At 39.5% G+C, this 26918-nt stretch overlaps 3 protein-coding genes and 1 long non-coding RNA gene across 4 annotated transcripts in view; 3 read left to right on the forward strand and 1 right to left on the reverse strand.

Moving 5' to 3' along the window:
* The window catches only part of LOC145422353 (uncharacterized), a 203909-nt gene that overhangs the window by 80305 nt on the left and 96686 nt on the right, over nt 1-26918 (reverse strand). The window lies entirely within an intron of this gene.
* On the forward strand, nt 1543-5239 carry LOC145422352 (uncharacterized). Its single transcript, XM_080293605.1, has 7 exons — nt 1543-1675; nt 2589-2734; nt 2921-3043; nt 3383-3416; nt 3536-3571; nt 3892-3991; nt 4070-5239. The coding sequence occupies exons 1-7, from the start codon at nt 1651-1653 to the stop codon at nt 4161-4163; spliced, it is 558 nt and encodes a 185-aa protein (XP_080149731.1). The 5' UTR covers nt 1543-1650; the 3' UTR covers nt 4164-5239.
* LOC113012106 (uncharacterized) lies at nt 8375-11953 on the forward strand. Its single transcript, XM_080293604.1, has 7 exons — nt 8375-8780; nt 9339-9478; nt 9657-9776; nt 9980-10013; nt 10144-10185; nt 10517-10616; nt 10695-11953. The coding sequence occupies exons 1-7, from the start codon at nt 8750-8752 to the stop codon at nt 10786-10788; spliced, it is 561 nt and encodes a 186-aa protein (XP_080149730.1). The 5' UTR covers nt 8375-8749; the 3' UTR covers nt 10789-11953.
* Nucleotides 15085-25450, forward strand: kop (askopos). The gene is made up of 8 exons (XM_080294080.1): nt 15085-15166; nt 18689-18788; nt 20679-20741; nt 21951-22098; nt 22231-22352; nt 22605-22705; nt 23034-23124; nt 24392-25450. Exons 1-8 carry the CDS (start codon nt 15085-15087, stop codon nt 24519-24521), a joined length of 837 nt encoding a protein of 278 aa, XP_080150206.1. The 3' UTR covers nt 24522-25450.

Here is a 26918-nt window from a genome sequence, read left to right on the forward strand (position 1 = left end):
TCCACCACAGTTGCCAGGAGGATGCATGCAATGATGGCTACACGTGTTTCCTTGTAGGTAACCATGTTTAATTGGAAGAACAACGATTTCAAGCATCACCCTCCTTTTAATGCATCCAGTCTGCTATTCTAACTCAGTGAGCATAACATAATGATCTCCAGCCTTGTGCTCGTCAACATTTTCACCTGAGTTGATGAGGACATTATTGAAATGATCTCAGCAGGTCCTTTTATGGCATGAAATGCTGAATGATGAAATGCAGTGGAAATTGAAATTTTGAGATTAAGTTCATTTTCATGGCAAAGAAGGATTTTGCAATTCATCTGATCACTCTTCATAACATTCTAGAGTACATGGAAATTGCTATCATAAAAACTGAAGCAGCAAAATTTGTGGAAACCAGTATTTGTCACTGTACCACAAGCTGCTGTGTGCCTTCTCTTTACTCTTTTCTTGCATTCAGAGTGAGTCCTTATGTCTCTCTCTAGAAAAGCTACCTGAACTGTAGTAACCCTCACGTCAGTTCCAAGGAGCTAGTCTGACAATACAGTGAAACAATGAAGGGGATTTTTTGCTTTCTCTGTTTTCTCTGTATTTCTGCTGATGAGCTTCTTGGAAGCTTGAAACAATGTGGGCAAGGCAGCGCTCTATTATTGCACATTACTCACAGAGTTTCTGATCCTCAACCTTGGTGCGGTCTTAACTTTTTTTCCAGCTACATCAGGTCACGAATGCTTTTAATTTTCTTTCACTCTGATTTTTTAGGGAATTTTATGTCAGCATCTGTTGAAACTGACTACATTTAGGATTAGAGATTAGTTTCTGAGGGACAGGAGTACATGCTTGTACTCGCAGAAGCGCGTGTATCACATTCAATTAGGTTTAATCCCAGCAGCCCAGTGCATAGCCATTCCTCTTGGATCACATCATCAGGACGAAACCCGCTCCCGTCCTGCTGCACCGACTCCCTCATTTTCATGGTATTGTTACTTTACATTTACATTACTCCCGCTTGCATCATCAAAAGTACGAAGTTCCGCTTAGGATTTTTAACAATAAAAGCACAAGCCTAACTTCAATGCAGCAATCTGAAACCATAAAGCACAATATTCAAATATGAGAAATAATAAACTAGCCTGAAGCTGTGTGTGTGTGTGTGTGTGTGTGTGTGTGTGTGTGTGTGCGCGCGCGCGCGCACAGTAGTTGAGACTACTCTTAATCGGTGCCAAACAAGCTTGCAGGAGCTGCTCCATTTGGATTGAATGCATCACTCATTGCTTTTTCAGCAGCGGTTTTAATAACTGGTCGTGTTTATTGCATTATTATAGATAAATAACATATTACTTTATGGTTTGTTATTTTTGGTTCATCTCAAACACACTCACACACTAACAGGAAATCCCCTACACTGGATTAAAAACTACACCTGGAATAAAGTGAAACTTCAATTGAAAAAAATAATTTGATTTAAAGACCAATATTAATCTTCACCCACGTCTGGGAAATAGTGAAATCTAAGCTTCTTCTTTCTAACTTTATTTTGAAAGCCTCACTTCCTGCAACGATGTGAAAAAATGCGAGCACAAGGCAGAAGTCTCCAGGAGCTGGCTGCAGGCTCATGAAAGAAGTGGAGATCACGCGCGAGGAAAGATGTTTCCTGCTGTCGCGCTCTTATGTGAGTGACCTGTTAATTAATAACGATAATTAATATCATTACTATTATTATTTTGTTGCTTGGAAACAAAGCTGCATGACAGAGAGGCAAAGATTTGGAGCGAATACATGTTCTGACTGTTGCGTCACTCTGTGAAGTAGCACTATCGGCTTTCTTTAAGGACATTTGAATATGTTATAATATAATTATTCTTCGCTGTGATTTTTACCGCTTTATTTTAAAGCTGCTGCACCGGTAGTATTTGTACTCCTACACTATTAGATTTTGTTATTTATGCAGTTCGGGGCGGTACTAGTATTCGTAGTAATTTCTGTAGTATTCTGCATGTATTCTGTATTTATTGCAGAATTAATAGTTCTGTGTTCGCCACAGATGGTTTGGTTTCATCGATTTTGTTTTGCGTGTAAACACGGTTTACATCTGCGGCGTAACTCACATATCACACTCACACATGGGGTCACCAGTCACGAGTATTAAAATTTCGGCATTACTGAGGGAATTCCCGGGAGGCGGGACGGGGCGGGCCAGGGGGTGTGGAGTAGGTTTCCTCGCTGTCACTCGAGTCGGTGCTGTTTGTGTGTGTGTGTGTGTGTGAGTAGTGCCACTAACCACGTGACCCAGTATTTATGGGACGACACAGCATACTGAAAGTAGTTTGAGTTTCTAACGGGCAGCTTGTAGTAAGCTCACACATCCTGATCTATTCATCTCTTCCTACTGAACCAAAACATGACTGTTAAACTCAACTTTAACATCTGACACAGAAAATGAAACCGTGACCTACTTTGACCTACGTAGTCCTTGACCTCACAGCATGAGCTTTACCTTCATTGTCTCGTGCACTAAGTGCTGATAAAATATTCATGTGCATAACTGTAACATGACTTAACTTCAAACTGCATTTTGTTCCCAGGGGTGTTTGTTCAGCTTTGCAGTGCGCGTGACATGATGTGCACCGTCACTCACGCTGGCAAAAAGACTACATACAACATCTCAGACCTGTCCCCTGATATACGAAACGAGGCTTCCCGCTGCATGTTTACGTGGTCCAATGCAACCGTAAGTGTGATTAAACCAGAGCAGTTTGATCTGTCCAACATAAGCAGCTATGACATATCAACATGTGTGCAGTGAGAAGGCATTCGGATCTATTATGACTTACTTACAGTGTGATAGTCTGGCTTGTTTTAATATAATGTGGTTGAATTGTTTTCTTAATTATTTATTTAAATTCGATGACTTTAGGATTTTGTGATCGCACACCACGGGGGCCTGTTCCTGCAGCCCGTGATGAGCAGCAGCTTTGGCACACTAATCACCTCCAAATGCATCGGCAACGTTAGCTTCACAGCCACTTGCGTGATAAAGGTATGACTCTTTAAAAAATACCTTGTTATGAACTAATTAAGTCATAAAAAAAAACGTTTAAAAATGCAAACATGTGAGGGAGGAGATTTTCTGAGTTATGTTAAGCATTGTGGGGTGAACAGTGTGTTCATAGGAGGGGTTTAATCTGGAAATGATGAGATGAATATACTGTGAAAATGTCTGTGTGGGTTCTCAGTCATCCAGGTCATGGTTGTCTGTGGAGCTCAGAAAGAAAGCGAGTGGACGTCTTTAAGTTTAAAGAACTTAAAGACGTCCACTCGCTTTCTATGCTGTGAAAACAACCTTTAATCACAATCACTGTGTCTTTGTTCTTCATAGCAAAGAGCATATGATTACACAGCCAGCTGCACCCGTGAGTATCACCGTGCTAAATTTAATTAAATAAAATTTTTGTCTTTATTTGTTCAGCCCGTGTTAGAGTTTCTGTGTTCATTTATAAGTCTAATGTGATTTTCTGATGTTGTTTTACAGCCGTCTGCCCTCCACAAGCTCTGATTGATGACACAGGTAGGCATTTGATACACAGGTAGCGTGCTCAGGCCTCAGGTGCCTCGCTGTGGCTCATGTTAGCAGAGAACTGATCTTCAGCACCAGTTAGTGAGGAGATCAAACTTTGATAAACTAGTGCTAAACCCACTCTGTTTATTTATGACTTCACAGATAAATTAGAGCATTTATTTGTGGCGTTATTATGACTGTAGTGCAACTGCATGCAGATTTCTCAAGACTGGTATTAAGCTCTGAGAAAATGCCTGTTTTTGTACCTTTGAACAAACTACTTGACCTTTGAGATGATGTTAGATGTTGTTGGCTGTTTGTCTTTTCAGGAGTGCCTCCTTCCCAGATCGGTGTCATTGTAGTAACTTTCATTGTCCTGCTGGTGCTCGGCCTCGTGTGCTTCCTGTGCTACAAATATAGACTTTGGAGGTATTTATCTGACTGTAACAGCTGTATTTAATGACATGCTCATCCAATATGGTCTAACTAATGCTCTGTCTTTGATAGTAAATGCTGTGGCCAGACTGGAGGCATCTACCCTCGTGTGATGTTTAAGAAGGCTCCGCAAGCAAAAGCTGATGTGGAGACAGGAGGAGGATAGAGCAGCTTCTCGGTGCACGATAAATCTATAGCCATGCTTTCTCCGTCCTTTCCCCTGCATTACTTAAGTAGCAGTATGCTTGCATTAATATTTCATCTCTGCGGGTTTGCTTTTCTATATTTTGCCGGGCGGCTTTTTGGGACAAGACAGTTACAGAATGAAATCCATGTTACAGGATATTAGAGGCTTGATGTGCCAAACTCTAATGTAAGAGTTCTTCCTTCCACACTGTTCAATTCAATTTTATTTGTATGAAAGCAAAATGACAACAACGGTTTGAGGCTCTTCTGTGGCCTCATCAATGCTAAAAAACGCTGTGACTGATGAAAGGTCATTGATTTCTTCCCACACAGACAAACCTCAGCTCAGTGTAAGAAACTGTATCCTGTTACAGCGCTGTTTCATTAATTCCACTTGCCGGTTAGCTGTGAGGGATTGGTGCACAGGTGAAAAGTTCTCTGGGCTGTGGAAGCTCTCAGACTCTTTGCTGCACCAGTGAGTGCACTTTGAGGACCCAGTAGCATGAATAAATTAACAATGACCCCCCTACTTCCAGCCAGGACCCCCATGTTAGTGTTAATGATGTAAACCAGCTGTGGAAGCTCGGAGACTCGTAATGCAGCACCAGGGCGTGCACTTTCAGTGTCCTATAGCATTACAGCACATAGTATATATGCATACAACACTATAAAGAATATTATAAATAACTTATTATCCAAATGTTGCTAATATTTTTATAATATGTTTATTATTATTTCTATTATATAAGATATATATGTTTATAATAATTATAAATACACTACCTGGGGTTGAGATGCAATAATAAAGTACAGTGTACTTGTATTGTAGTACTGGATTGCTTGTGATTATGACCAGTTATTATGAATGTTTTAGTCCTAAATAATGCATCATGAATCCTGCCTTATCAAACGTGTGTGTGTGTGTGTGATCAGGCTCACCAAATCATTTTTCTGTATCACGTTTCTTGTATTTGTTTTTGCTGTTGTCACAGTTTCATGTTAATTTTACAGCTAATGCACCTGCAAAGAATAAAATCACTTTGTCTAAAAGCACAAGTCATGCATTATGCAAATTCGTTGTTCCAGGTTTTATATTATAGCTCTTTGTCTGCTGCAAGTAGTCTACAAGTAACTGTATATAATTTTAACTAGGTAGTACATGAATAAGTACTGCTTAACTTCAGGTATTTTACAGGAAAGGAGTCCCACAAACTTCTGTAAGTAAATTTAAATAGTCCATAATATCAATGAATTAAGTAATTTTAAGTACCACATAGTCTCTTAGTAATTTCCCCATCTTACACTATAAGTATGCTGTACTTTTTAGGGGACTTGCCATATTATTGTCAGGCTTGAGTCAAGTGAGAAGCTCCTTCAAAATAGGGAATTTATTTGCAATGATAGCAAAAACAATTCTACAGTAGTGATACATCCCAATCCCAGGTGCCAGTGGTACTTCTTCCACTCCACTTCAGCTCACTCAGTATTTATAATTGCTCACCACACACAGGTGAGTTTCGTTGCAGGTAACAAAAAGAACCTCAATCACTAGAGCCAGGTTTCACTGAATGCAGTCATTCAACAGTCATTCCAGACAGGCTTGAGCTGGGAAACATGAAAAATGTTATGGATCTTCATATTGTGGGGCAGGATGAGACAGACAGACACAGGGTGGATCATAGATGAAGACAGGAAGTCGAGGGGCGGATTGTTCCAAATGCTAATCAATCTGTGATATATTAGCTGCTGGTGACAGTGGTTCTTCTTCTACGGTCCTTCTCCCTTACAAAAGCTCCGTCAGGGTCAAAAATATTTTTCCATTGCCTCCCTTTCATGTTTGGAAAGGCCGTAAAGGCGACTCTTAGGTGATGGAACACCAAGGAGCAGGTCTATTCCCCAATCGTCAGGGCGATGAGGAGGGAGAGAAAGAGCGAACTCTAAACACTTCTGCAAGTTCGTGATACAGAAAAGGGACTGAGGACAGATCAGGTAACTCGACCAGAAATGACCGGGTTAAACTGGAACAGAGAGATCTGTGGTTCTTACACAGTTTTGCCCAGTCTATATTTGGATTGTGTGTGCTCAACCAGGGTGCTTCGTGCATCAAACATGAACTAACTAATCTTTCCACATTTTCACCAGACAGGGACAATGACATGGACTGAGTGTGATGTGTGATATCCAGGAAATGGGGACCATTCAAAGCAGAAACTTGTCCCTGTTCAGGAAGGGTGACAAGTGGGATGTTAAGCTCTTTTGCTAGCACTTGATCAATAAAGCTCTGTTCAGCCTAGGAGTCTCTTAAGGTTTTCAAACAGTGAGTGAGAGCATTAATGATGAATGTGGCTGAAACCATGAGTCTGGGTGGGGAGGAGTTATCATTCATCTTGCCTGCCAGTCTCCCCACACTTACACCCGATCTTTTGTTCACACAGGGCAGGTGCCAACAAAACGTCCCTTCTTCAGAAGGTGAGAGGTGCACAGGCTGTTTCTCGTTGTATTCAGACCCACCTCTCCCACGGCTAGGCTCCTCACCACATGGAGGAGAGCCCTCCAAAGGGGTGAGGGAGTTGTAGTTGTTCACTGGGAGAAACCTTTCGTCACTCAGCCAGGATACTTTGTTTCTCTGAACAAATTTCTTCCACTGAAAACACAACCTCAAGAAGAAGATTTCCATCTTGCATCAGCATGCATCAAGACACTTCTTATATGCATATTCACCCACATGGTTATCCGACCAGATACACATGGAAACAAGAGCATAAAGTGAATTACTGAGATCCTTGGCAGCCAGCTCCTATCTTAAGTTTTCTTCTTCTTTGGTCCGGCTTTGTCAAACAAAATCCCAAAGTCTATAGAAAAACTGGCCACACTCCTCCTACCTTGCTTCAGGTGAAACATCTCTATGTTGGATCCTTTGTCAAAAAGATTCTTGAATTTGCGGATAAACCCCTCAAAACAGATTCAGGTTAGTTTTGAAACCACCTGTGCCCACTTTAAAGCTCTCCTCCGTGAGAGCAGAACCATGAAAGCACTCTTAGCATTGTCTGTCTAATAAGTTATACTTTGTTGGTGGAAAATCAAGGCACATCTGATTTACCCGTAAACGATTTGGGCGAAGGAAGCGGGCGCTCCGGATGCTCGGGAGGTGGAGGAGGTGCGTGGACAGCACAGATCAAAGAAGCACTTGTAGATAAAGAGGGAAAAGATGGCTGATTAGAGACTTCTCATTTCTGAGGGATCCAACATATCTTTTAATGCACAAATTTGTTGCACAGCGGAGGCCTGTTCTCTGGAAACATGGGGCAGAATTTGCTCATCACGGTTTAACTGGGCCTCCTGCAAAGTTCACATAGACAGAACGCGTTTAATGGGACCTGAGCCCACTGAGTCCATCTTCTTCCAGAAGATTAGATTAGGTTAGATAAAACTTTATCAATCCCTCAGGTGGGTTCCTCTGGGAAATTCAGTTTCCAGTAGCACAGCACAAACAGAAGTTGCATGTTACAGAGTTGGAACACCAAATAAAGGGGAATGACGGAGTACAAATATAAGAATAAATATAGCATATATACACATATATAAATGTCACACAGTGGAAATTTCTATTTATCTTTTATATTGGTTTTATTCTGATTTTTAATGCTTATTTATAAGTGTAGTTTTTATTTGCATGATTTTATTCTGTTTGTATTGCATGTTTTTAGTGTGTTATTTGACATTGTTTTAATCCACTGTGGAATGGCTGGGCATGGGACAATTAGCTGACAGTGATCACCTGCTGAGGCATGGGTGTGTCCACAGGATGGCCTATCAGCTGTCTAAATACCTCTTAAAAGGAAGCTAGCTAAGCACTGGAAGACAGAGGCCCCAGATGGAAACAGGAATGCATGAAGGCCATGTGAAAAAAAAAAGAAAAAAGTGCCGCATAACAAAAAGGACCACGTACTTAAGAAAGATAAGATACTTTATCATCATTATACAAGAATGTACAACGAAATAATAGTACACTGTCATGCACTGGATATGGACTTATTATGTAAGATGGGGGAATAGGTACCATATAATATAATATATTACCATATAATACTTACCAAAGTTACCATGACATTGTACTTACACAGTATAATTATGTCTTTGTTTCCTTTAAAAATCTGACTTGTTACCCCCCTTAGTGTGCCTACCTTTAAGGATGTGTAAGTAAATATAATTACATTGTAATTTCAAATTCCATTTAATTACAGGTCAATTACGCCCTCAGTCGGACTCGATTATACCCGGGTCAGTTTTGTAGTAACAACTTTTTTGACATGTGAGACAACAGGTGGTGTCCCCAGGATTGACCTGGAAAGTTATTTTCCATAGACAGTAGCCTGTTGCTCAGGCTTTACTTTCTTGCTTTGGCTATTCAAAGAAAAGAAAAGGCGCTATGAGATATGAGATGTGGGAGGGGTGTACAAGCTGGTTTGGTTATTCTGGAATTACACGCCACCTACCCCTCCTGCTCCCTCACGCATAAACGGGAAATACACCTGCAGTCAGCTGGCAAAGCAGAACACGTTCAAGATGGGGATGGTGTCGGCAGCCATGGGGATAAGTGAGTAACTTCATCAGATTATTTGTTAAAGGGTTGACTGGAAACAAACAAACACTGTAACCTGTAGGGCAGAGAGGAAATTGTGTTTATGTGTTTATCAGTAATCCGCGCACCTACTCAGCTGTTTTATTCCGGTTTGTGTCACCGGCACGTCAAAACTTTTAGCCTGTAAACGCGTTCGAGTAATCGGCAGTAAATATTCATGCGAGCCCTTCCTGAAGTTGTAGTTGTTTCTTTGTGGTTTTCATTTCCATGGCTAAAATCTCACAAAGTCTCCGAGACACGTGAGGAGTTTAAAGTCATGGCACGCGAGGGATCTTTAACACCCAACCACTCACCCACACCCGGAAAGGAGCGCAGAGCATAGTGTGTTAATCTGATTAATGTCAATGTTGTAATCTGCAAAGTTATTCTGTTAGTTCTGAAGTTCGTTGTGTCTAAACTTCAGGTATTGTCTGTAAACATCGAACCTCCAGAGATTCATGAAAAAGAAAATAACCCATTTTCACGTGCACAATTATATTTTTATTTTAACTTTAAAACACTTTTTGTTGTCAGGTGTTTTACTTCATCTTGGTGGTGCACACAAGTGCAACGTCACTCAGCGTGATCATGAGACAACATATAACATCCCAGATCTGTCTTATGCTCAGGGTCCAAGTGATTCCAGCTGCACATTCACCTGGTCCAACGCATCTGTAAGTAAACCGTACCAGAGCAGCTTCACGTATTCTGATGTGTAACAGTTACTACCAAGTCTTAACTTCACATTAGCGCTTCCATCAATATGTATGAAAATGCAGGTTACATGGGGTTGTACTTCATTTACGTGCAGCCTGGCTTGTTGTGATAGAATGTGGAGGGTTTGTGTTTCAGCAAACCGTGGTTGCAACTCACGTTAATAAAATGGAGCCGGTGACGATGAGCAGATTTGGCAAACTTGTCTCTTCCAAATGCATCGGCAACATGATCTTCAGTGGAACCTGCGTGACTGAGGTATCACTGTTTCCATGGCCAACAGTGGTCAGCATAATTAGAAACTCTAGTTTTGATGGGGGAGGTTTAGTTAACAGCAGAAATATAAACATGCTGAAATACTTAGAATACAACAATAAAAGTATTAATTTGAACACGCTGTTCTGCCAACCCCCAGAAAACATTTAATCATTATCCCGGTGTCTTTATTTTTTTCTTCATAGGGGACACCAAAGGACTATATGGCCAGCTGCACTGGTGAGTATCACTAACAGACTGAACACGTTTGACGAGCATTATTCTGAATATCTCCTTCTCTTATTTGCATTCTGTCATGTTTTTCCTCCATCTTTTAAGTCTAATGTGAACATCTAATATTCTTTTACAGTCACCTGCCTGCCAGAAAAAGAAGAAACAATAGGAGACAAAGGTGAAATAAAAATATCATTTTTTTTATATAGTCCAAAGTCTCTGGATCTCTATTAGAGACAATACAGCGGGGTTACGTTAGAAGAATGTTTGGTAATTTTGATACTTGATGTTTACATGGAAATCCTAGCATCATGGATATTTACAAGAAATGGCCTCGCTGTGGAGCGTTACAGCATTTATTTGTGGCGTTATTATGACTGTAGTGCAACTGCATGCAGATTTCTCAAGACTGGTATTAAGCTCTGAGAAAATGCCTGTTTTTGTACCTTTGAACAAACTACTTGACCTTTGAGATGATGTTAGATGTTGTTGGCTGTTTGTCTTTTCAGGAATGCCTCCTTCCCAGATCGGTGTCATTGTAGTAGCTTTCATTGTCCTGCTGGTGCTCGGCCTCGTGTGCTTCCTGTGCTACAAATATAGACTTTGGAGGTATTTATCTGACTGTAACAGCTGTATTTAATGACATGCTCATCCAATATGGTCTAACTAATGCTCTGTCTTTGATAGTAAATGCTGTGGCCAGACTGGAGGCATCTACCCTCGTGTGATGTTTAAGAAGGCTCCGCAAGCAAAAGCTGATGTGGAGACAGGAGGAAGATAGAGCAGCTTCTCGGTGCACGATAAATCTATAGCCATGCTTTCTCCGTCCTTTCCCCTGCATTACTTAAGTAGCAGTATGCTTGCATTAATATTTCATCTCTGCGGGTTTGCTTTTCTGTATTTTGCCGGGCGGCTTTTTGGGACAAGACAGTTACAGAATGAAATCCATGTTACAGGATATTAGAGGCTTGATGTGCCAAACTCTAACATAAGAGTTCCTCCTTCCACACTGTTCAATTCAATTTTATTTGTATGAAAGCAAAATGGCAACAGTAGTTTGAGGCTCTTCTGTGGCCTCATCAATGCTAAAAAACGCTGTGACTGATGAAAGGTCATTGATTTCTTCCCACACAGACAAACCTCAGCTCAGTGTTAGAAACTGTATCCTGTTACAGCGTTGATCCCAGTGTTGATTGTAATTCCACTAGCTGTGAGCGATTGGTGCACAGGTGAAAAGTTCTCTGGGAAATTGTTAATGGACTGATTCTTATATAGCGCCTTTCTACTCTCCTGGAGTACTCAAAGCGCTATGAGCTGTGGAAGCTCTCAGACTCTTTGCTGCAATAATGCTAATAATATAATATAATATAATATAATATAATATAATATAATATAATATAATATAATATAATATAATATAATATAATATAATATAATACAATATAATATAATACAATATAATATAATATAATATAATATAATATAATAACAATGATCCCCCCTACTTCCAGCCAGATCCCCCATGTTAGGGTTAATGATGTAAACCAGCTGTGGAAGCTCGGAGACTCGTAATGCAGCACCAGGGCGTGCACTTTCAGTGTCCTATAGCATTACAGCACATAGTATATATGCATACTACACTATAAATAGCTTATTATCTAAATGCTGCAAATATTTTTCTAATGTGGATGTTTCTTTATTTTTGCTTACTTATTTGTACTGTTTTCTTATTATATAACGTATATGTCATTAATTTAAAGGATTCCTCCTGTAATGTGTACTCTGTACCTGCATGGCCAGTCACTGTGAGTGTTTTTGTCCCAGATTATCCTTCTTGCTCTGTTTTTTTGCTTTATGTTCCCCTATTATGCTGAAAATGGATTAAAAACTGCTGATTAAAAACCTGAGTTGATTTTGTTTCTTTGCTTTGTTTCTTTCTTTTTTTTTTAACATCATATCTGGTGACACTTTAGCATCCAGTGAAGGCTGGCGGAGGTGGGCAGCTGAGGTGGCGTGAGCAGCAGGTCCTTTGTGTTATAGCAGTCTGGAGGAGCTCAGGCACTAACTCCACTGTAACCCGACACTGCTCTTGTGCCTCTGCAGACATTCAAATACAAAGGTTGAGTCTTGTTCTCTGACTTTATTTGTTACTGACTGGGTGTAAAAAAGGTAAATAAACTGTACTTAGGTAATCCATACTGCATGCTTTACAGATTTACAAATTATCCCGGGGCTCAAGCATTATTTAAACTAGTCAGTCACAACATTAAAATCAATATAGTTACCAGATTATTACCTCTGGAAGTGTCATGTGAAGTCTGCCATCAGCACTGACAGGATAAAGGACAAACTCTGGATTCACATTGTGTGAAACATCAAAGGGGTTGTGCTTCTTTTTATCTGCCCCAGAGGCTCAAAAATCATCATGACTTTCACAGTGTTTTTATTTTTCCACTTCTTTTGTACCCCATGTGTTCACTTCCTTTACATTTTCCAGCTAACATCTCTTTGGGAAGCAACCTGTTGGTGCAAAAATGTAATTTTACACCAGTCCAAGTTTAAATTGGGTTCTTTGCTCAAATGTTTGTTATGTATAGACGCATCGCTAGGTCAGTGTCAAGATGCTTAATAAGCAGAAAAACATTCCTTCACAGACTGAAAATGGGTGAAAAAGCAGCCCACAGCCAAAGATAAGCTTCAGATATCCTGGAGAACTGTCGCTAAAGAGCACCTGAGCAGTGTCTGGTTTAAAACTTTTGCCATGTTGACATATTAATATTCACCACAACATGAAAATGGTTTCTGAAACCAGACATGACTATTCTGTGTTTATGCCCTTCCTGGAAACTGTATCTATGGTTGGTATCACAACAAGGGTCATGTGATTTATCAGAATATACATGAGTTCTGAGAAGTCCAGTCTGAGGTTTATGATTTCATAATAAGTGCACTTTCTTGTGTCCGTGTGTGATAAAGCAAATAATGCATGTGGGGAAATCCCAGTGAGATATGTTATTGTGATAACTAGACTGGAAAATGTACTTGTTTGCAGACTCCTTTATGTATTTAGACCAACAGTTTCTCCTCATTAATTTCCCCACTGAATTCCACTGTTAAGGCTTCTCTAGGACACCTCTGAAGTAATGTGACGTATGATTATTTGGTGATCTGCAAGAATTGAAACTGTTAATCTTTTAAGGCTGTTTGGGGAGCTGTGCTCATACTGTGCAGACTGATTGGGCATGGGGGTTGTAGCAGTGCACCTTTGAGGTGTGGCTGATTGAAAGGTGGAGGCCTCTGGGGAAATTCTCTTAGTGTCTCGGGCTCTAGGAAACACTGCTACAATTAAGGCGTATCAACTACCCACAACAAGCCCTGCTGTTGTTATTGTAGCTGTTCTGAATCTGAGCCAGCAGGTTATATCTAAGAATACAAGTGAAACATGTGGTGTAATCTGTTTCACACAATGAAAAGCAAATAGCCCGGCGCAATCTGAGTAATCTGAGTAATATGGTGATTTAACTGTGAAGCTTTGCAGCGCAGTATAAACTATGCTGCCAAGATGTCAGCATGGATCCTATTCTTAATAAGAGTCTGGGTGGTTGCAAACGTCAAAGTATTGGCTCAAAACTTTCAGATGGTGCACCTGCAAAGTCATGTTTTATGGCTTCTTGCCAGATATTACATTAGCTGGGAATTTCCCGTAAATGGCAGCAGAGCTACACCCCTGTACACCAACTCAAAAACAGAAATTGCTTTTCAGTAAGACGACTCTATTCTTTCAGACTCTTTAAACTCTCTGTTCCCTCTTATTGCAGTTGCCCTCCTGTTTTGCGGTTTTACACGTTGGACCCACTGCCTGGCTCGTTCTCACCCAGGGTGATTTACAGTGTTGTGTTTTTGTGTTTGTGTCGCAGCCAGCTCTCGTGTGCTACTCACACACTCTTTTTTTTTTCCTGACAGAACAATAGAAACGCCAGAGCCAATCTTAAGCCATATATGGTTTCATGAGCTGAGCTGTCTAGGTGGTGATTGGGTGACTATGTATCGACTGTTGTTGCACAGGGTACCGTAAATGAACTCTTTTAACCTTTTAAAGCTTATTACGGGAATTGGTGACGCTTCTAAAAATAGAAAGATCCCAGTAACTGTGAAATGACAGCAGGGGTCTGTCCAAATCACAATTGCTGACAAAAGAATCTGAACTAAACATCTGTCAGCAAGTACATTCAGTTTTCTGATAACATCTTGTTTTTGTGATGCACTTGAAAGCTTTCTTTCTAGTTGTTATTATTATTATTGAGGATGATGATGCCAATAATAACAACAATAATACTCTTATTTGATCATTTTTGTTGTCATTGCTTTACATTTACTGCCATGAATGTTTATAAACTTGTGATGATATAGGATCCTTGTCTGATAATCATCTACATGTTTGTAAACTATGTGTTTCTGCCAATGGGTCATGTACAGGAAGTAAAGCCCTGTGACATCACATCATTGCTTTTTTGCTGATACATCACTGGGTGTATATACACATTTATAGTGTGTATATAAACTCACTGGCCACTTTAATAGGTATAGATATATACAGGTTGTGTTGACCATGTCTACACACATTAGCATGTTTATTTGCATTAATAAGCAGTTGAACACATGCTGGCCGTGTTTGGTTTTTTTGTATAGCATCCAAAGCCGTGTTTGTTAGGTTAACACAGGGGTCTCCAACCTCCAGGCCCAGAGTCACCTCAGATCAGCTACATCAAAATGGAGGAAAAAACAGAGCCTTGTGTTTTCTTTGTATGTAAGCCTTACATGGGGTATGAGGTTTCCTGTGGATTTGTTCTATAAACAAAAAACATAGCAGGTGAAATTTCCTCTGAAATTTCCAGAACTTCCTTCTTTCCCTTTCACATTGTTTCCAGCATCGTTGATCTCACCATCTCACTTTCACCACGTCAACTGTTGTCAGTATTGTTTAGCTTTTGCTCTGTTTAGGAAACGGCAGCTGTGCTGTCTGTGCAGTTCTGCTCTTCATGCATCACTGTACAAAAAAGTGTTTTAGTGAGGGGAAATGTGGGTGCTGCCTCGGGCTCGGTGGTGCTACGGGGCGTTGTCAGTGGGGGGAAGTGGGCCTCCTTCCTTCTCCTTCTGGGGTATGCAGCTAATGCAGAGATGTTTGGGATCTCAGCCTATCAGAGTTCATGCACAAGCCATACCTGACAATACAATATGATGCCTCCAGACATCCAGACAAGATAAAAGTTATGAGTCTAAAGGGTGGAGGACTTTTCTTCTGAGTCCTTAAATGTTTATTTCTTACAGAAAGACAAAAGCCAGTGTTTTTATTAACCATTCATCCATATTTTATGCATGTTTGTTGAGACACTGACTGACTTTTCTTAAGAAGTCTGTTTTATCTGTTTGATAAAAGGTTTATTAAATGGAAGATTTTTTTAAATCCACTTTAATATACACTAAAAAAGGGGAATAATCTTTCTTCAGTATATGTCATTACCGTATGTAGTGGTTTTACTGGCCCATTTGGGAATATAAAAGGAAGCAAATTAAGTTTGACACCCCAATTTGAGGGCCCATCGCTGGAATAAGCTGCAGCTTACCCTGCAAACCTGAGCTGGACAAGCAGTTAAGTGGATAGATGGATGGATGTTTTAGGTGTAGTTTGTGGAAGAATAGGTTCCAGTGGGGGGGATTTTGGAGAGCTGGCACTTTAGGTGCTTTGCGCTTCTTCTCCAGCGCTCCTGGACTCTTTCTGTCCTGCATGGCATCCACTCTCACTGGTTTGCACTGTGGCAATTCAGGGATGGAAGGAGGGTCTAGATGTGTAGCATCCACCTGAACACAAGATCTGAGATTTCTCAGAAGAACATTACGGCGTGATTATTTGCTTACTTGACTTGATTTGATTGACTTGATTATTTTGCTCTTCCTGTCCTTTCTCCCAGAGCTCTGGTTTCTTCCGCCACCACAAGAATTAATTAGCTCATCAACCAGCTCTCTCTCACACACGGGATCTGAATTTTAGTATTTAGCCCTATTTAATCCTTCCAAGTTGAATTAACCTCATCTGCATCATCTTCAGTCACCACAGCGTGATTTACCACCAAAGGGTTTCTCAGAAGTCGAGCCTTGTGAGTTGATGTGTCCATGTATGGCAAACAATGCATGTGTAAAATTTCCAGTAAGATTCAGTAGGTTTACTGTAGGTCAGACCACAAAACCATTCAGACCACAAGCTGGTTGAAAGGTAAGGCTTCTGGGAACCGTTCTTAGCACCTTCACCTCTTTGTTGTTTTCTTTGAACCCTCCTGAGTTGCTTTCATTTCAGTTTAAGAATCATTTGGACTTTTGAAATTCAAGGGGTCGAGGGCTTGATGAACAGCTTAAAATAACATCCATAACATCCACCCAGCAGAAAGTTGCACTGCTATGAAATTATTCACTCACATTTTTCACTAAGTCAGGAGGAGTTTAAGTCATGAGATTAAGCTGCACAAAAAGTTACTAATACTATGAATAACAGAGAGAGTGTATAAACATTTGTGGCGTGACTGGTTTCCCAGAAAACAAAGAGGAAGTAATGACAAACAGAAGGAGCCTTGGTGATGCAATTACATTACATTAGAGCACTCTCAGCCTGATAGTAAACAATGGCTCCGAGCACACTGCTCATCACACATAATCAAACACAACAGCTCAGAGGTGAAGCTCTCTGTGTACATTATAGGGCACACCATAGATTTGTGCATTAGCATAGATCCTGTCAGGCATCATATGCACAGCAGTTGTGTGCTGCACAGTAGCAGCTGCTATCACATGAAACACAGTCTGATTTCCCAGATGGGGCACCACTTACATCAAAGTCAGTCATGTGAGTTTTTGCTCACATTTTGCTGCCACACTTACACCCTAATCAAAAACAAAAGCCAAAGGAGAACTCTTTGTACTTGCACTGTACCACATGTATGACTCTCTTGGCTTAAACTTTAATGTATAGATTCATAAAATTACAGAAAACTCGCTGGCAATTTGATCCTGTAATTTTAAAACAGTAAATAGTGACCAAATGTTTTCTGTTACTAACAATTAAAAAACAAATTCTGCCATTTAATGTTTTGTTTTTTGTTTTATTTCTTTAACTCGCACAGTGAGTCAATGTGACTGAACTATAGAGTAACCCCAGTGTAGACGTCAGACATCAGTCTGGGTGATGATTGGGTGATTGCATAAAATCTGTTGTAAGTAAGGTGAAGAGGGTGTGATGTGTCTCAACCAGTGGGGCATAAACAGGAAGTAATCGTCTGTCGCACATGAGCAGATCAGTACTTTCCAGGTTTTATATTCACACAATTATGTTGTGTGGGTAGTATACAGCCACAGGTCATGCTGCTTTCTCTCTGTTTGTTCATCAAACGTCTGAATCTGCCACGCACCAACACAGACTCAACACCTGACTGAAAAGCAAACTGTAAAGATGTAATGTGATGTTAATCCAGTGACTCAAAATGATTCATGCTGTTTAACTTTGAATATCACAAAGAATATCAAGTTTCTCATAGTAAGCAGACAAGTATGAAAACAAAAGATTTTTATTTTTGTTAAAGAAGGTTAACACAAAAATGCTGGATTCGAGGACCAGACATGATGAATGTCACTGCATTCACTGATTGAACTGCTTGAAGTTTTTCCAAAGGAAAAATGTTTATTCATGGGTAAAGATGGATTTTCTTCTTGTCTGCAGGTAAATCAGCAGTACAATAGAAGTAAAGCTTTTTGCTTTTTAGTATAATTTTGATGATAGTGATCGCTTATATTTTCTGCTCACGATTCCCTCCAAGAGCAGCCAATACTGTTCTGTGAAATCACACTCTGGACTCGGAGAATTTGTCCTGAGGTTTGAAAATCCTGGTCCTTCTGTGGGGGCTGGGAAAGTTTCCAAATTGTGTAACACTTTTCACATCTTCACCTCATATACTTCTTTGACTTGCCACTAATTGACTGGCAGCCATTCACTAACCATTGATTTAGGAATCATTTCTACAGCAACTGCCATCAACCATCAGCAACCACTCACCAGCAGTTTAACAGGGACTGCAGATTATTCCTTAGTGGTTGACAGATGGTTGCAGACTGCTTTCTAGGCCTGCATTTGGGGCCTTGGCTTTTGTTTGATGAAATTATGCTTGACTGACTCTTTTAGCATCCATTTAGCATTTCATTATGTTTTGTGAGATACTTTTGTTTGGTGGAAGAAAATTAAACAGCGAGAGTCAAACATAGTCCAACCAGGAGCACAGCTGCAGAACCTGCAAAACAGTCATATTAGAAAGAAACTGTACACATAATGTACATGGGCACTATGTAGATAGAGGTACATCTAAATTAATTCCAGTATCATAAGCTTTGTAATCCCAAACCCCAAAATAAATGCAAGCTAGAACCTAAATAAGGACATGTCCCAAATGTCCCCTGGCAATGTCACAGAATAAAGGTCTAATTATTATTATAATTGTAATTAAAATATTAATTAATTCATTATTAAAGTTTTTAAATCAAAAAATAAATATAAGTAATTAACACATTTTAAAAACATAAATAAAGTTAAAGTTATTTGAAGAAAGTTTAAATTCTTGCAACCGGAAGTTTGAACTGAACAGTCCGCCAACCCATTAAGGTCGACTGTTCCCTGTCGCCTGTTAAACACCTGCACGCGGGAGTGAAGGAAGGAAGTAGGGCGGGAGGTGAGAGCTTCAGCGGGTGAGTTTGGTTTGATATTAAAGCCGTTAAATTTAGTTGTTTTAAAAAAAATAAAATAAAAAAACCCGTTACTGAGTCTCTCAGACGGGCAGCGTACCGCTCTCATCCGCTCCTCTGGTTCTCGGCGTCCGCTCGGGGGTCTCGGTGTTGCTCGAACGGGTAGCGGACTTGGCAGCTAAGTGTGTTAATAGCTAATGTTAGCTTTAAGCCATGTAATAAACTAAGCTTTTATAAATCAGCTACCATTATTTATGGGAACTATTTTTAAGTAATATTAAAAAAGTTCTCTTACCTTAAATACACCCGAGGTGTAGTAATCATGAAGTGTCAGAAATGTTTGCCTGCCATCCGCGATAGCTACAAACATCATTGATTCAGACTTACAGAAGTCATAATTTAGTTTTATTTAATTTTGTTGGTGGTATTCGTTGTGTGAAATTTTATTATGTAATGCAGTCATATTCTAAGGTTGAAATATTTTAGCGTTTTCGGTATTTGGTCTTTAAATTGAAAGTGATTGACTCAGTGTAAATGAGCCTTATTACCTTAATGGGTCAAAATAAGTCCTTTGCCACAAGTGAGTACACACGTTGTTATTTTTGTTTGTTTTTTGGCAGGTTATCATTTTGATTTCATTGTATTAATACTGGTAATTGTTATATTTATGAAGGTAGAGCTAGTTTTTTTTTTTATTATTGCTATTAATACAATTCAAATGGGGAGTAAAATATCTGCATAGTTGTGGTTTGACCAAATTGTATGTGAAAAGACTGAATGAGATGATTTGATGTGACTTTGATTTCTCAGTGTGGGCCTTGGTAGAGCTTTCCCTCTACACCAGGGGTGGGGAACTTCAGACCTCAATGGCTGGTGTCCTGCAGGTTTTAGATGTGTTCTTGATCCGAAACGGCTGATTCAAATGGGTAAATTACCTCCTTAACATGTCTTACTTTCTCCACATGCCCAGTAATGAACAAATCATTGGCTTCAGGTCTGCTGACCCAGGGTGATATTGAAAACCTTGAGGCCTGGAGTTCCCCCACCCCTGCTCCACACCAATAGTGTTTCCATTTTTTTGTTTTTTGTTTGCACATAAATTTAAAAAATATGATCTCAATAATAATCTAAATGGTAAATGGCCTGTATTTATATAGCGCTTTACTAGTCCCTAAGGACTCCAAAGCTCTATACACATCCAGTCATCCACCCATTCACAGACTAATCTAAGAGCTCACTAATGGCATTTGTGGCTAGGACTTGTTAAGCTCTCCAAAGGATGACTGGAGCTTCATGTGTCTTGCTCAGTATTCAATAAGCATGGATTAAATATGAATCAGGGCAGAGTATGATGATGTCTGCATTAACATAGAGCCAAAGTGGTTTTTTTTTTTTTTTTTTTTTTTTTTTTTTTTTAAACAAAACAAAATAAAAATGCTAATTCATAAACTAAAACTTAAGTCTGAATCTTTTTGGTAACTTTAAATGCATGTTCAGTAACTCAGTTTGGGAAATCCTGAAATATCATCATCCAGATTCAGTGGGAAAAGCTTTTAATCACTTATCCAAATGGCGACTTCAGTCTCAGCTGACTGCAGGTTTCCTCAAGCTTATAAACGGTACAGCTGTATACTGACATGCCTGCAGTCAGCTGAGACTGAGGAAGTTACTTGGATGAGTGATGAAATATTTCTCCCCCTGGAAAGGCTGCATCCAGATGAACAGAATAAACTTGCTGAGTTTCTAAAAACCTAGAACTTACAAAAAAAGAGGAAAAAATGAAAGAAATTTCCATGGAACAGTGTAATCTTTATTTTCTGTGCTTTTCAACATGCGCCCTTGACTTGATGTAAACACAGAGGTGTACATTTTTTCTCTTCCCTTAAACTGAAGGAATAGGAATCAAGGACACATTCATCACGAGCACAGAAAAGGACATGGCGCAAAGAATCCACAGTGAGTCTTGGGGAAATGCTGTTGACACGCAGGAGTTCATATTCTTCCAAGAGTTGTATAGTGTTGCCCATTAATGCATTAAGGAGAAAAAAAAAAGATGTTAATCTGATATAAACTTCTGTTTGAACAATTATTTAATGACTAAAAAAAAGAAAATGGTGCTTTTCCCGTTCTTTTTCCAATAGACCTAGATGACAAATATCCCACAAATATATTCAGAAGACTCAGTCCACCCATATTTGACCAGTTGAAACCTTTTTCTGTCTGTCCAGGGATCATCAGTTGTGACCAAAAAGCTGATGTGCACCAGTTGAGACGGCTTTCTAAGCCATTTATTAATTTTAAGATTAAGATCATTAACAATGGCACAAATAAAAGAAAACTGCATGAATCCAGTCCTGACGACTGTTATGTGACCCCATTAAAAAAGCCCTTTGATCCAAAGGCTTTGTCCCCTGACCTGGGGTGTTTTGTGGAATGTTACAGCACTCCTGTGAAACAGGAATTGGCATCCCCTTTTTCCACATTGAATCCTGAACTGACAGCTAAGACGCAAGATGTTGGGAGTGAAATAAAAGAAAGTGTGAGCTCTCAGCTGCTCTCAAAAGATGCAAAATATGGGCCTTCCACAGAAAGAGGAGGATCTCTCGAAAAAGAGACCAAAGCACAAGATCTGATGCATGAGAGGGTTTTAAATCCTTCACCGACATTTGACTGTGACGTGGATGACATCTTGTGTCTCAATCCCGATAGCCCTTTAAGATTTTTGGAAGATGAAGACGGCTACATGAGTCGCAGTTGCCAAATCTTTCAAGATGGGCTGTTTCCCGTTGCTGGACTCACTGTGGCAGAAGAACCAGCAGATGAGGTGAAGAGGGAAACGTGTCTCAGTGTAAAAGACGTGGAAGAGGATAAAGGCTATATATCGCTTTCGTTTATCAATGAAAATAAAGAGGCCGGGTTGGTGAACTCCAAACAGCTTACAACTAACTCAGCCAAGGGTGACTATCATCCCCAAACTTCATCTGACCCACGGGTACATGAACAAACTGCAACCTCTGGATGCCTTACCGTCACAGTAGACAACCTGATCCCAAGTAGTTGCGAACCTCTCTTGGAGCACGTGAACACTAATTGTTTGGAAAGTTGTAAATTGGAGGGGGTGTGGGATATCGGTCCTCCAATATTTGAATCCTCTATGTGCCACAGCGAAACGGACAAATTGAAAGCAGAGCAGAGCTGTCAGGTGTTGGAGGAGGTGCAGGAAAATGTGACTGAGCCTGTCCAAAGCACACTGAAGAAAGAAGACACTGCTGTGGAAACCAGCTATGAAGCCACTCTTCCCCTCAAAGTACAGGTATGTTACCTCAGCCTTTATCTTATTTGCCTGGATTACTTTTTAAATATAAATATCAACTGTAATATTGGGGATCACTTACGTAAATCTTGGACATTACACAAATTGCCCTTTTGACTTTTTTTTTCTCAGGTTAAATCCAAAGTACAGAACTCAAACAGAAGCACCCCGGACAGCAGTGTTGTTTCTGTCCCAAAGACGGAGGCGACAAAGCCCATCAGAACCCTTCAGCCTGGCAAGAGCGCCTCTCAGAGGTATTGTAGTAATCACTGCCACCACTAGAGGGAGCTATGTTACTGTAACTCACACATTTTCTTTCTTTTTTTTTTTTTTTTTCATGGCTTTGTGATGTCAAGGTTGTCTGTATCTGCCTTATTGTTTTTTGTTTTGTTTTTTTCTTGCAGCTTAATGTATCTTTTCTTAGCTGAGCAGGCTTTGTGTTTATAGTTTCATAATTTCATGATTGACATGATTAGATTGAACTTGGTGTTTTTATTTTCCTTTAGATCCATGGTCTTCGGCAGTGAATTACAGTGGGAGCAGGAAAAGGAGCTCTATGTGCATTCAGTTGTCAGTCATATGTATGAGAATCCAGGAGTCAGTAATGGTAAGAAGCTGACCTAGTGTCTGCGCAAAGAGAATGGAGCACTCTGATATCTAAATTATCAGGCCTTTCTCCTGTTTACTGTTTTGTTATGCATTCCTTTTTAAAATATCCATTAATTTACACATTATATAGATTTATTAGAACATGATTTTGAGAAGGAACACCAGAGAACAGTTTTTAAATTTCAGCACGATACAGCTTATTTTTTACATTTTAAGCTCTGTCTACAGTACTGTGGAGGAGTGTAGTATAGACATTTTAAAACAAACAAATGAAACAAACTAAAAATACTTAAACTATGCAGGGTAAAGACATTTGTTTCCTCCAGGTGTCACAACTGAGCTCCGGAGTTTGATGAGCTGTGTATCAGCAGGCGTGAAAAGCAGCGAGTGGCAGCATCCCTCTGACCTCACCCGCAGGTACATCGCGCTCTCTGCAGTTCTTTATAACTATGTTGAAGTCTCACTTTCAAGCAATCATTTGGCAGATCTGAGGAATGATGCAAAGCAAGATTAATGGGTTAACTAGATGTTTCATGCAGGTTCAGTGTTATGAAGGTGGCTTTTCTTCCTGGTTGGATGAGCATAGTAAATTATGCTGAATGGATACACTTGTCAGGAGCAGATTATGTTTACTTGCATGCTGGGGCAGCAGGTTGAAGGGTTCCAACAGGGTCCATAAACTGATCTGCAAGGGCAGTAAAACTGTGGGGATGGAGCTAGACTTTGAGTCAAAGTTGAGGACAATGCTGGACACTTCCTCCAACCCACTCAATGACGTGCTGGCCAGTCACATGAGCAGGTTTGGTGAGAGTCTGAGAATACCTAAATGCACAACTGAACAACACAGGAAATCATTCCTGCCTGTGGCTGCCTCATGGTACAATCCCTCAATGTAAAGCACAAGTTCAATTCACTTATTTTTTACAGTGCCAGATCACAAGAACAGTCATCTCAAGGCACTTTATATTGTAAATTAAAATTTGTATTGTTTTGTAGTCCCTTCAATAATACAACAGAGAACAAAAAAAGTTAAAAACCTCCAGCAACTACACACTGCAGTAGTTGCACACCTGTACTATCTGCACATCCTCTGCAGAGGGGAAAAATAAAGTACAGTAAGAGGGCACCTCAGTGTCAACCCTGTATATTTAACTTGTGTGATATACTCGGATGTTTTTAATTAAAGCTATTTTCTGCCTAAACACACAGCGCTGCTGCTGCAGGAATTTGCATGTGTTCAGTTGGTGATGCAAAAAACTCATGTTTTTGTACTTTATCCCAGGTTAACTCAGTTTAAAGTTTCATAGGTTTAATTTCTGTCGAAATAAGCAGCAGCACTTAAAGTAACTTTATTAAGTCATGAAGTATTACCCTCATCTTATTTATAGCAACAGTTATCGCCTGTGGGAGACATTTATTGTCTTGTTTTTAATAATTAATGTTATTTATGAGATTTATGTGTGGCATATTTGCCTGTTGATTTTATTCATTCTTTTTATTTAATTTTTATCATTATTTTGTGTTATAAGAACTTACTAAAGACTCCAGGGTTAAAAGACCAGCATGTAGTGGAGCGCCGGGAGCAGACTGCCTCAGACAACAGAATGCTGATAATCACTGCCATGACACCCATTTTGTTGATGTTGAACTTCATAGTTACGCCGTCTTCTGCCCTTATTTTCAGAAATTACTGGAGACACTTTGGGCCAGCAGCAGCACTGATGACCCTGGATGAATGGCAGGCCAAGAACTGTCTGATGCACAAGCGCTTCGATAAGATACCAAAGATCTTTGAAAGGAGTCCGTGTCCGTAAACTCAGCTTTGTGGTTTATAGACGCGTCAGGAAAAACTACACTTTCAAGACATATTTGTGTATATGTATATATTTGAGTATTTAGGTTTTCTTTCTGGCTTTTTGATTTACTTTTCTTTCAAATGCATGCACGTTCCTCCTAATTTAAAAACTTATGCATGTTTTCAGTGATTTTGTTTTGTGAAAGTCTGAATCACTGAAGAATGTCTTAAACTTGAATTACTGACTTGGATTTTTGGATTTTAGGTATTTGCTACTTCATATTTGTCTCATGTTTACTCTGCATATGGTTAGTTTTTACTCCTTTGCTGTAAAAGCCTGATGGGAGCACCCTGAGGGTGGGCGGCCAGGACCACCAGAGTGTGTGAATGTGAAAACTCGAGGTGATGTCGGATTTTCAAATTTATACCACAGGTTAATTTACTAAAACTCTCAGGTGACGTTGAATCTCACTGACCTCGGGGACAGAGGTGAAGTTTTCTTAATCTTTTGGAAAATTCAAATAGAGAAAGAAGTCCTCTAAGATTTTCAAAAGCATACCATTGGTGGATCTACTAGGAGGCTGGGGTTGGCACTCGTGGCTGCCAGTGTTTTACATGTGTTCCTGTTAATCGGTCTCCTCTCTGGGGTTGTAACGCAGCAGACAACAGACTTCCAATCCAATAACAATGAGACTCAATTTCTATCTTTGCTCGTTGTTTTTGGACCTTTTGTTTTTGTGCGTCTTTTATTGCACTTTTACTTTACAGTAGCGATGATTTGTTACTATGTCAGTTTTACTTACGAAGTAACAAAGAAGCATCTGCACTTTCTAGGTACTGTTCTTTGAAATATTTACTCAGCGTTGGTGTAAATATTTAAAGATTTTGCTCAGTAACTAAAAATTATGAACATGGTTATATTGTTGCATTAAACGTTCTTTTTCCATGGCTGATTCTTACTGTCGTCTTTGGCCATTTATTTAAAAAAAATATAATAATCATAATCAGACAAATTTAAATACAGTCCAGTGTCAGGACTCTAATTGTATTTTTCCCCCATATATTTTTAATTAAAAAGTTGTGTTTTACAATACAAACATACATTTGAACACCCTCACATTCACACACCCATCCATACATCAAACCTGCCTACATCATATTCAAATGTACAAATAAGCATAGTTCTCACAGTAATACGAGGAATTTGGGTAAACAAGGTTCTCCCCTCTTTTCCTTCTTTCTCATAAACATCCTTCACCTCCCTAAAATATCCATATATGGCTTCCACATATTCACAAAGTGCCACTGTTTGCCCATGGCAGTATATGTTAGTCTTTCCAGGCCTAGAGAGTATTTCCTTCTTCCAGAGTCCCATGGAGGGAGCATCCATACTCCCCCAACAGTGCAATGGCTTTTGTGGCTTGAAGTAGTCCATAGTCCAGTAATTTCGTCGGTTTTTTTCCGGTTGTTTAAATTCCCTTGGATATATTCCAAGTACACAGAGTTTACCCTTGAAAGGGATTTTTACCTTAAACACTTCAGACAGACATTTGATATCTTTCCAAAATTCCTGGATTTTAGGACATTCCCATAGACAAAGGAGAAGAGTTCCTTTTTCAACTAAACATTTAGTAAAGATGTCTGGAATATCATTGGGCACATGATGGAACTTGGCGGGTGTTATATAGGTTCTCGTGAGCCCTTTATATTGCAGGAGTTTAAAGTGTGTGTTTATTGTTTGTTTTTGTGCTTTTAAGCAAGCCTGGTTCTAGTCATTTTCATCCGTCCTCCTGGATCTTAAGTCTCCAAGCATCCAGGTTATCTGCTGCTGAGTCTGTGGAGGAAAGCATCAATAAATGATATATATATATATTATCTATATATAATCAATAAATGATAATATATATAGAGAGGAAACCTTTCCCTTTTGTATTCTTAAAGCATGCCTCTTCTGTTTTTGTTAATGGTGGAAGTTCAGCAATCTTTTGCAGTTTTGATGACAAATAATTTTTCAATTGTAAATATTTAAAAAAGTGCTTTGGGCGTATTATTAAATACTTCTTACATAACTGATCAAATGTGAGCAACCTGCTATCTGCATATAAGTCTTTAACTTTTTGAATTCCTTTATTTTTCCATATTTTAAATCCTCCATTTTTACCAGGAGTAAATGTTTCATTTCCCCTAATAGGGGTGAATTGCAAAAGCGATGGAGGATCATCCACATGTTTATGTGCTGCATGCCAAATTATAATTGTATTTTTCAAGAAAGGGTTCTTTGTATTCTTTTTTTAACGTCTTAGTGTCTGAAGGATGTAGAAAAGTGTGTAAGGGAAGATCTGAAACAGATTCTTGCTCAATGTCAACCCAGGCTGGGAGGTGTTGTTGGGCAAAAATAATTGGTGGCTGATGTTAG

The sequence above is a fragment of the Astatotilapia calliptera genome, chromosome 19 (assembly GCF_964374335.1).
Source record: "Astatotilapia calliptera chromosome 19, fAstCal68.1, whole genome shotgun sequence".
Classification (NCBI taxonomy): domain Eukaryota; kingdom Metazoa; phylum Chordata; class Actinopteri; order Cichliformes; family Cichlidae; genus Astatotilapia; species Astatotilapia calliptera.

Excerpts from the sequence above, each read along its gene's own strand:
- LOC145422352 (XM_080293605.1), top strand. The coding sequence starts at position 1,651 with ATGTTTCCTGCTGTCGCGCTCTTAT. Across the intron at positions 3,044-3,382 it reads CAGCCACTTGCGTGATAAAG|CAAAGAGCATATGATTACAC; the intron begins GTATGACTCTTT and ends TGTTCTTCATAG. Across the intron at positions 3,417-3,535 it reads TTACACAGCCAGCTGCACCC|CCGTCTGCCCTCCACAAGCT; the intron begins GTGAGTATCACC and ends GTTGTTTTACAG.
- kop (XM_080294080.1), top strand. The coding sequence starts at position 15,085 with ATGTGGGTGCTGCCTCGGGCTCGGTGGTGCTACGGGGCGTTGTCAGTG. Across the intron at positions 22,353-22,604 it reads GGCAAGAGCGCCTCTCAGAG|ATCCATGGTCTTCGGCAGTG; the intron begins GTATTGTAGTAA and ends ATTTTCCTTTAG. Across the intron at positions 22,706-23,033 it reads GAATCCAGGAGTCAGTAATG|GTGTCACAACTGAGCTCCGG; the intron begins GTAAGAAGCTGA and ends TGTTTCCTCCAG.
- LOC113012106 (XM_080293604.1), top strand. The coding sequence starts at position 8,750 with ATGGGGATGGTGTCGGCAGCCATGGGGATAA. Across the intron at positions 10,014-10,143 it reads CTATATGGCCAGCTGCACTG|TCACCTGCCTGCCAGAAAAA; the intron begins GTGAGTATCACT and ends ATTCTTTTACAG. Across the intron at positions 10,186-10,516 it reads AGAAACAATAGGAGACAAAG|GAATGCCTCCTTCCCAGATC; the intron begins GTGAAATAAAAA and ends TTGTCTTTTCAG.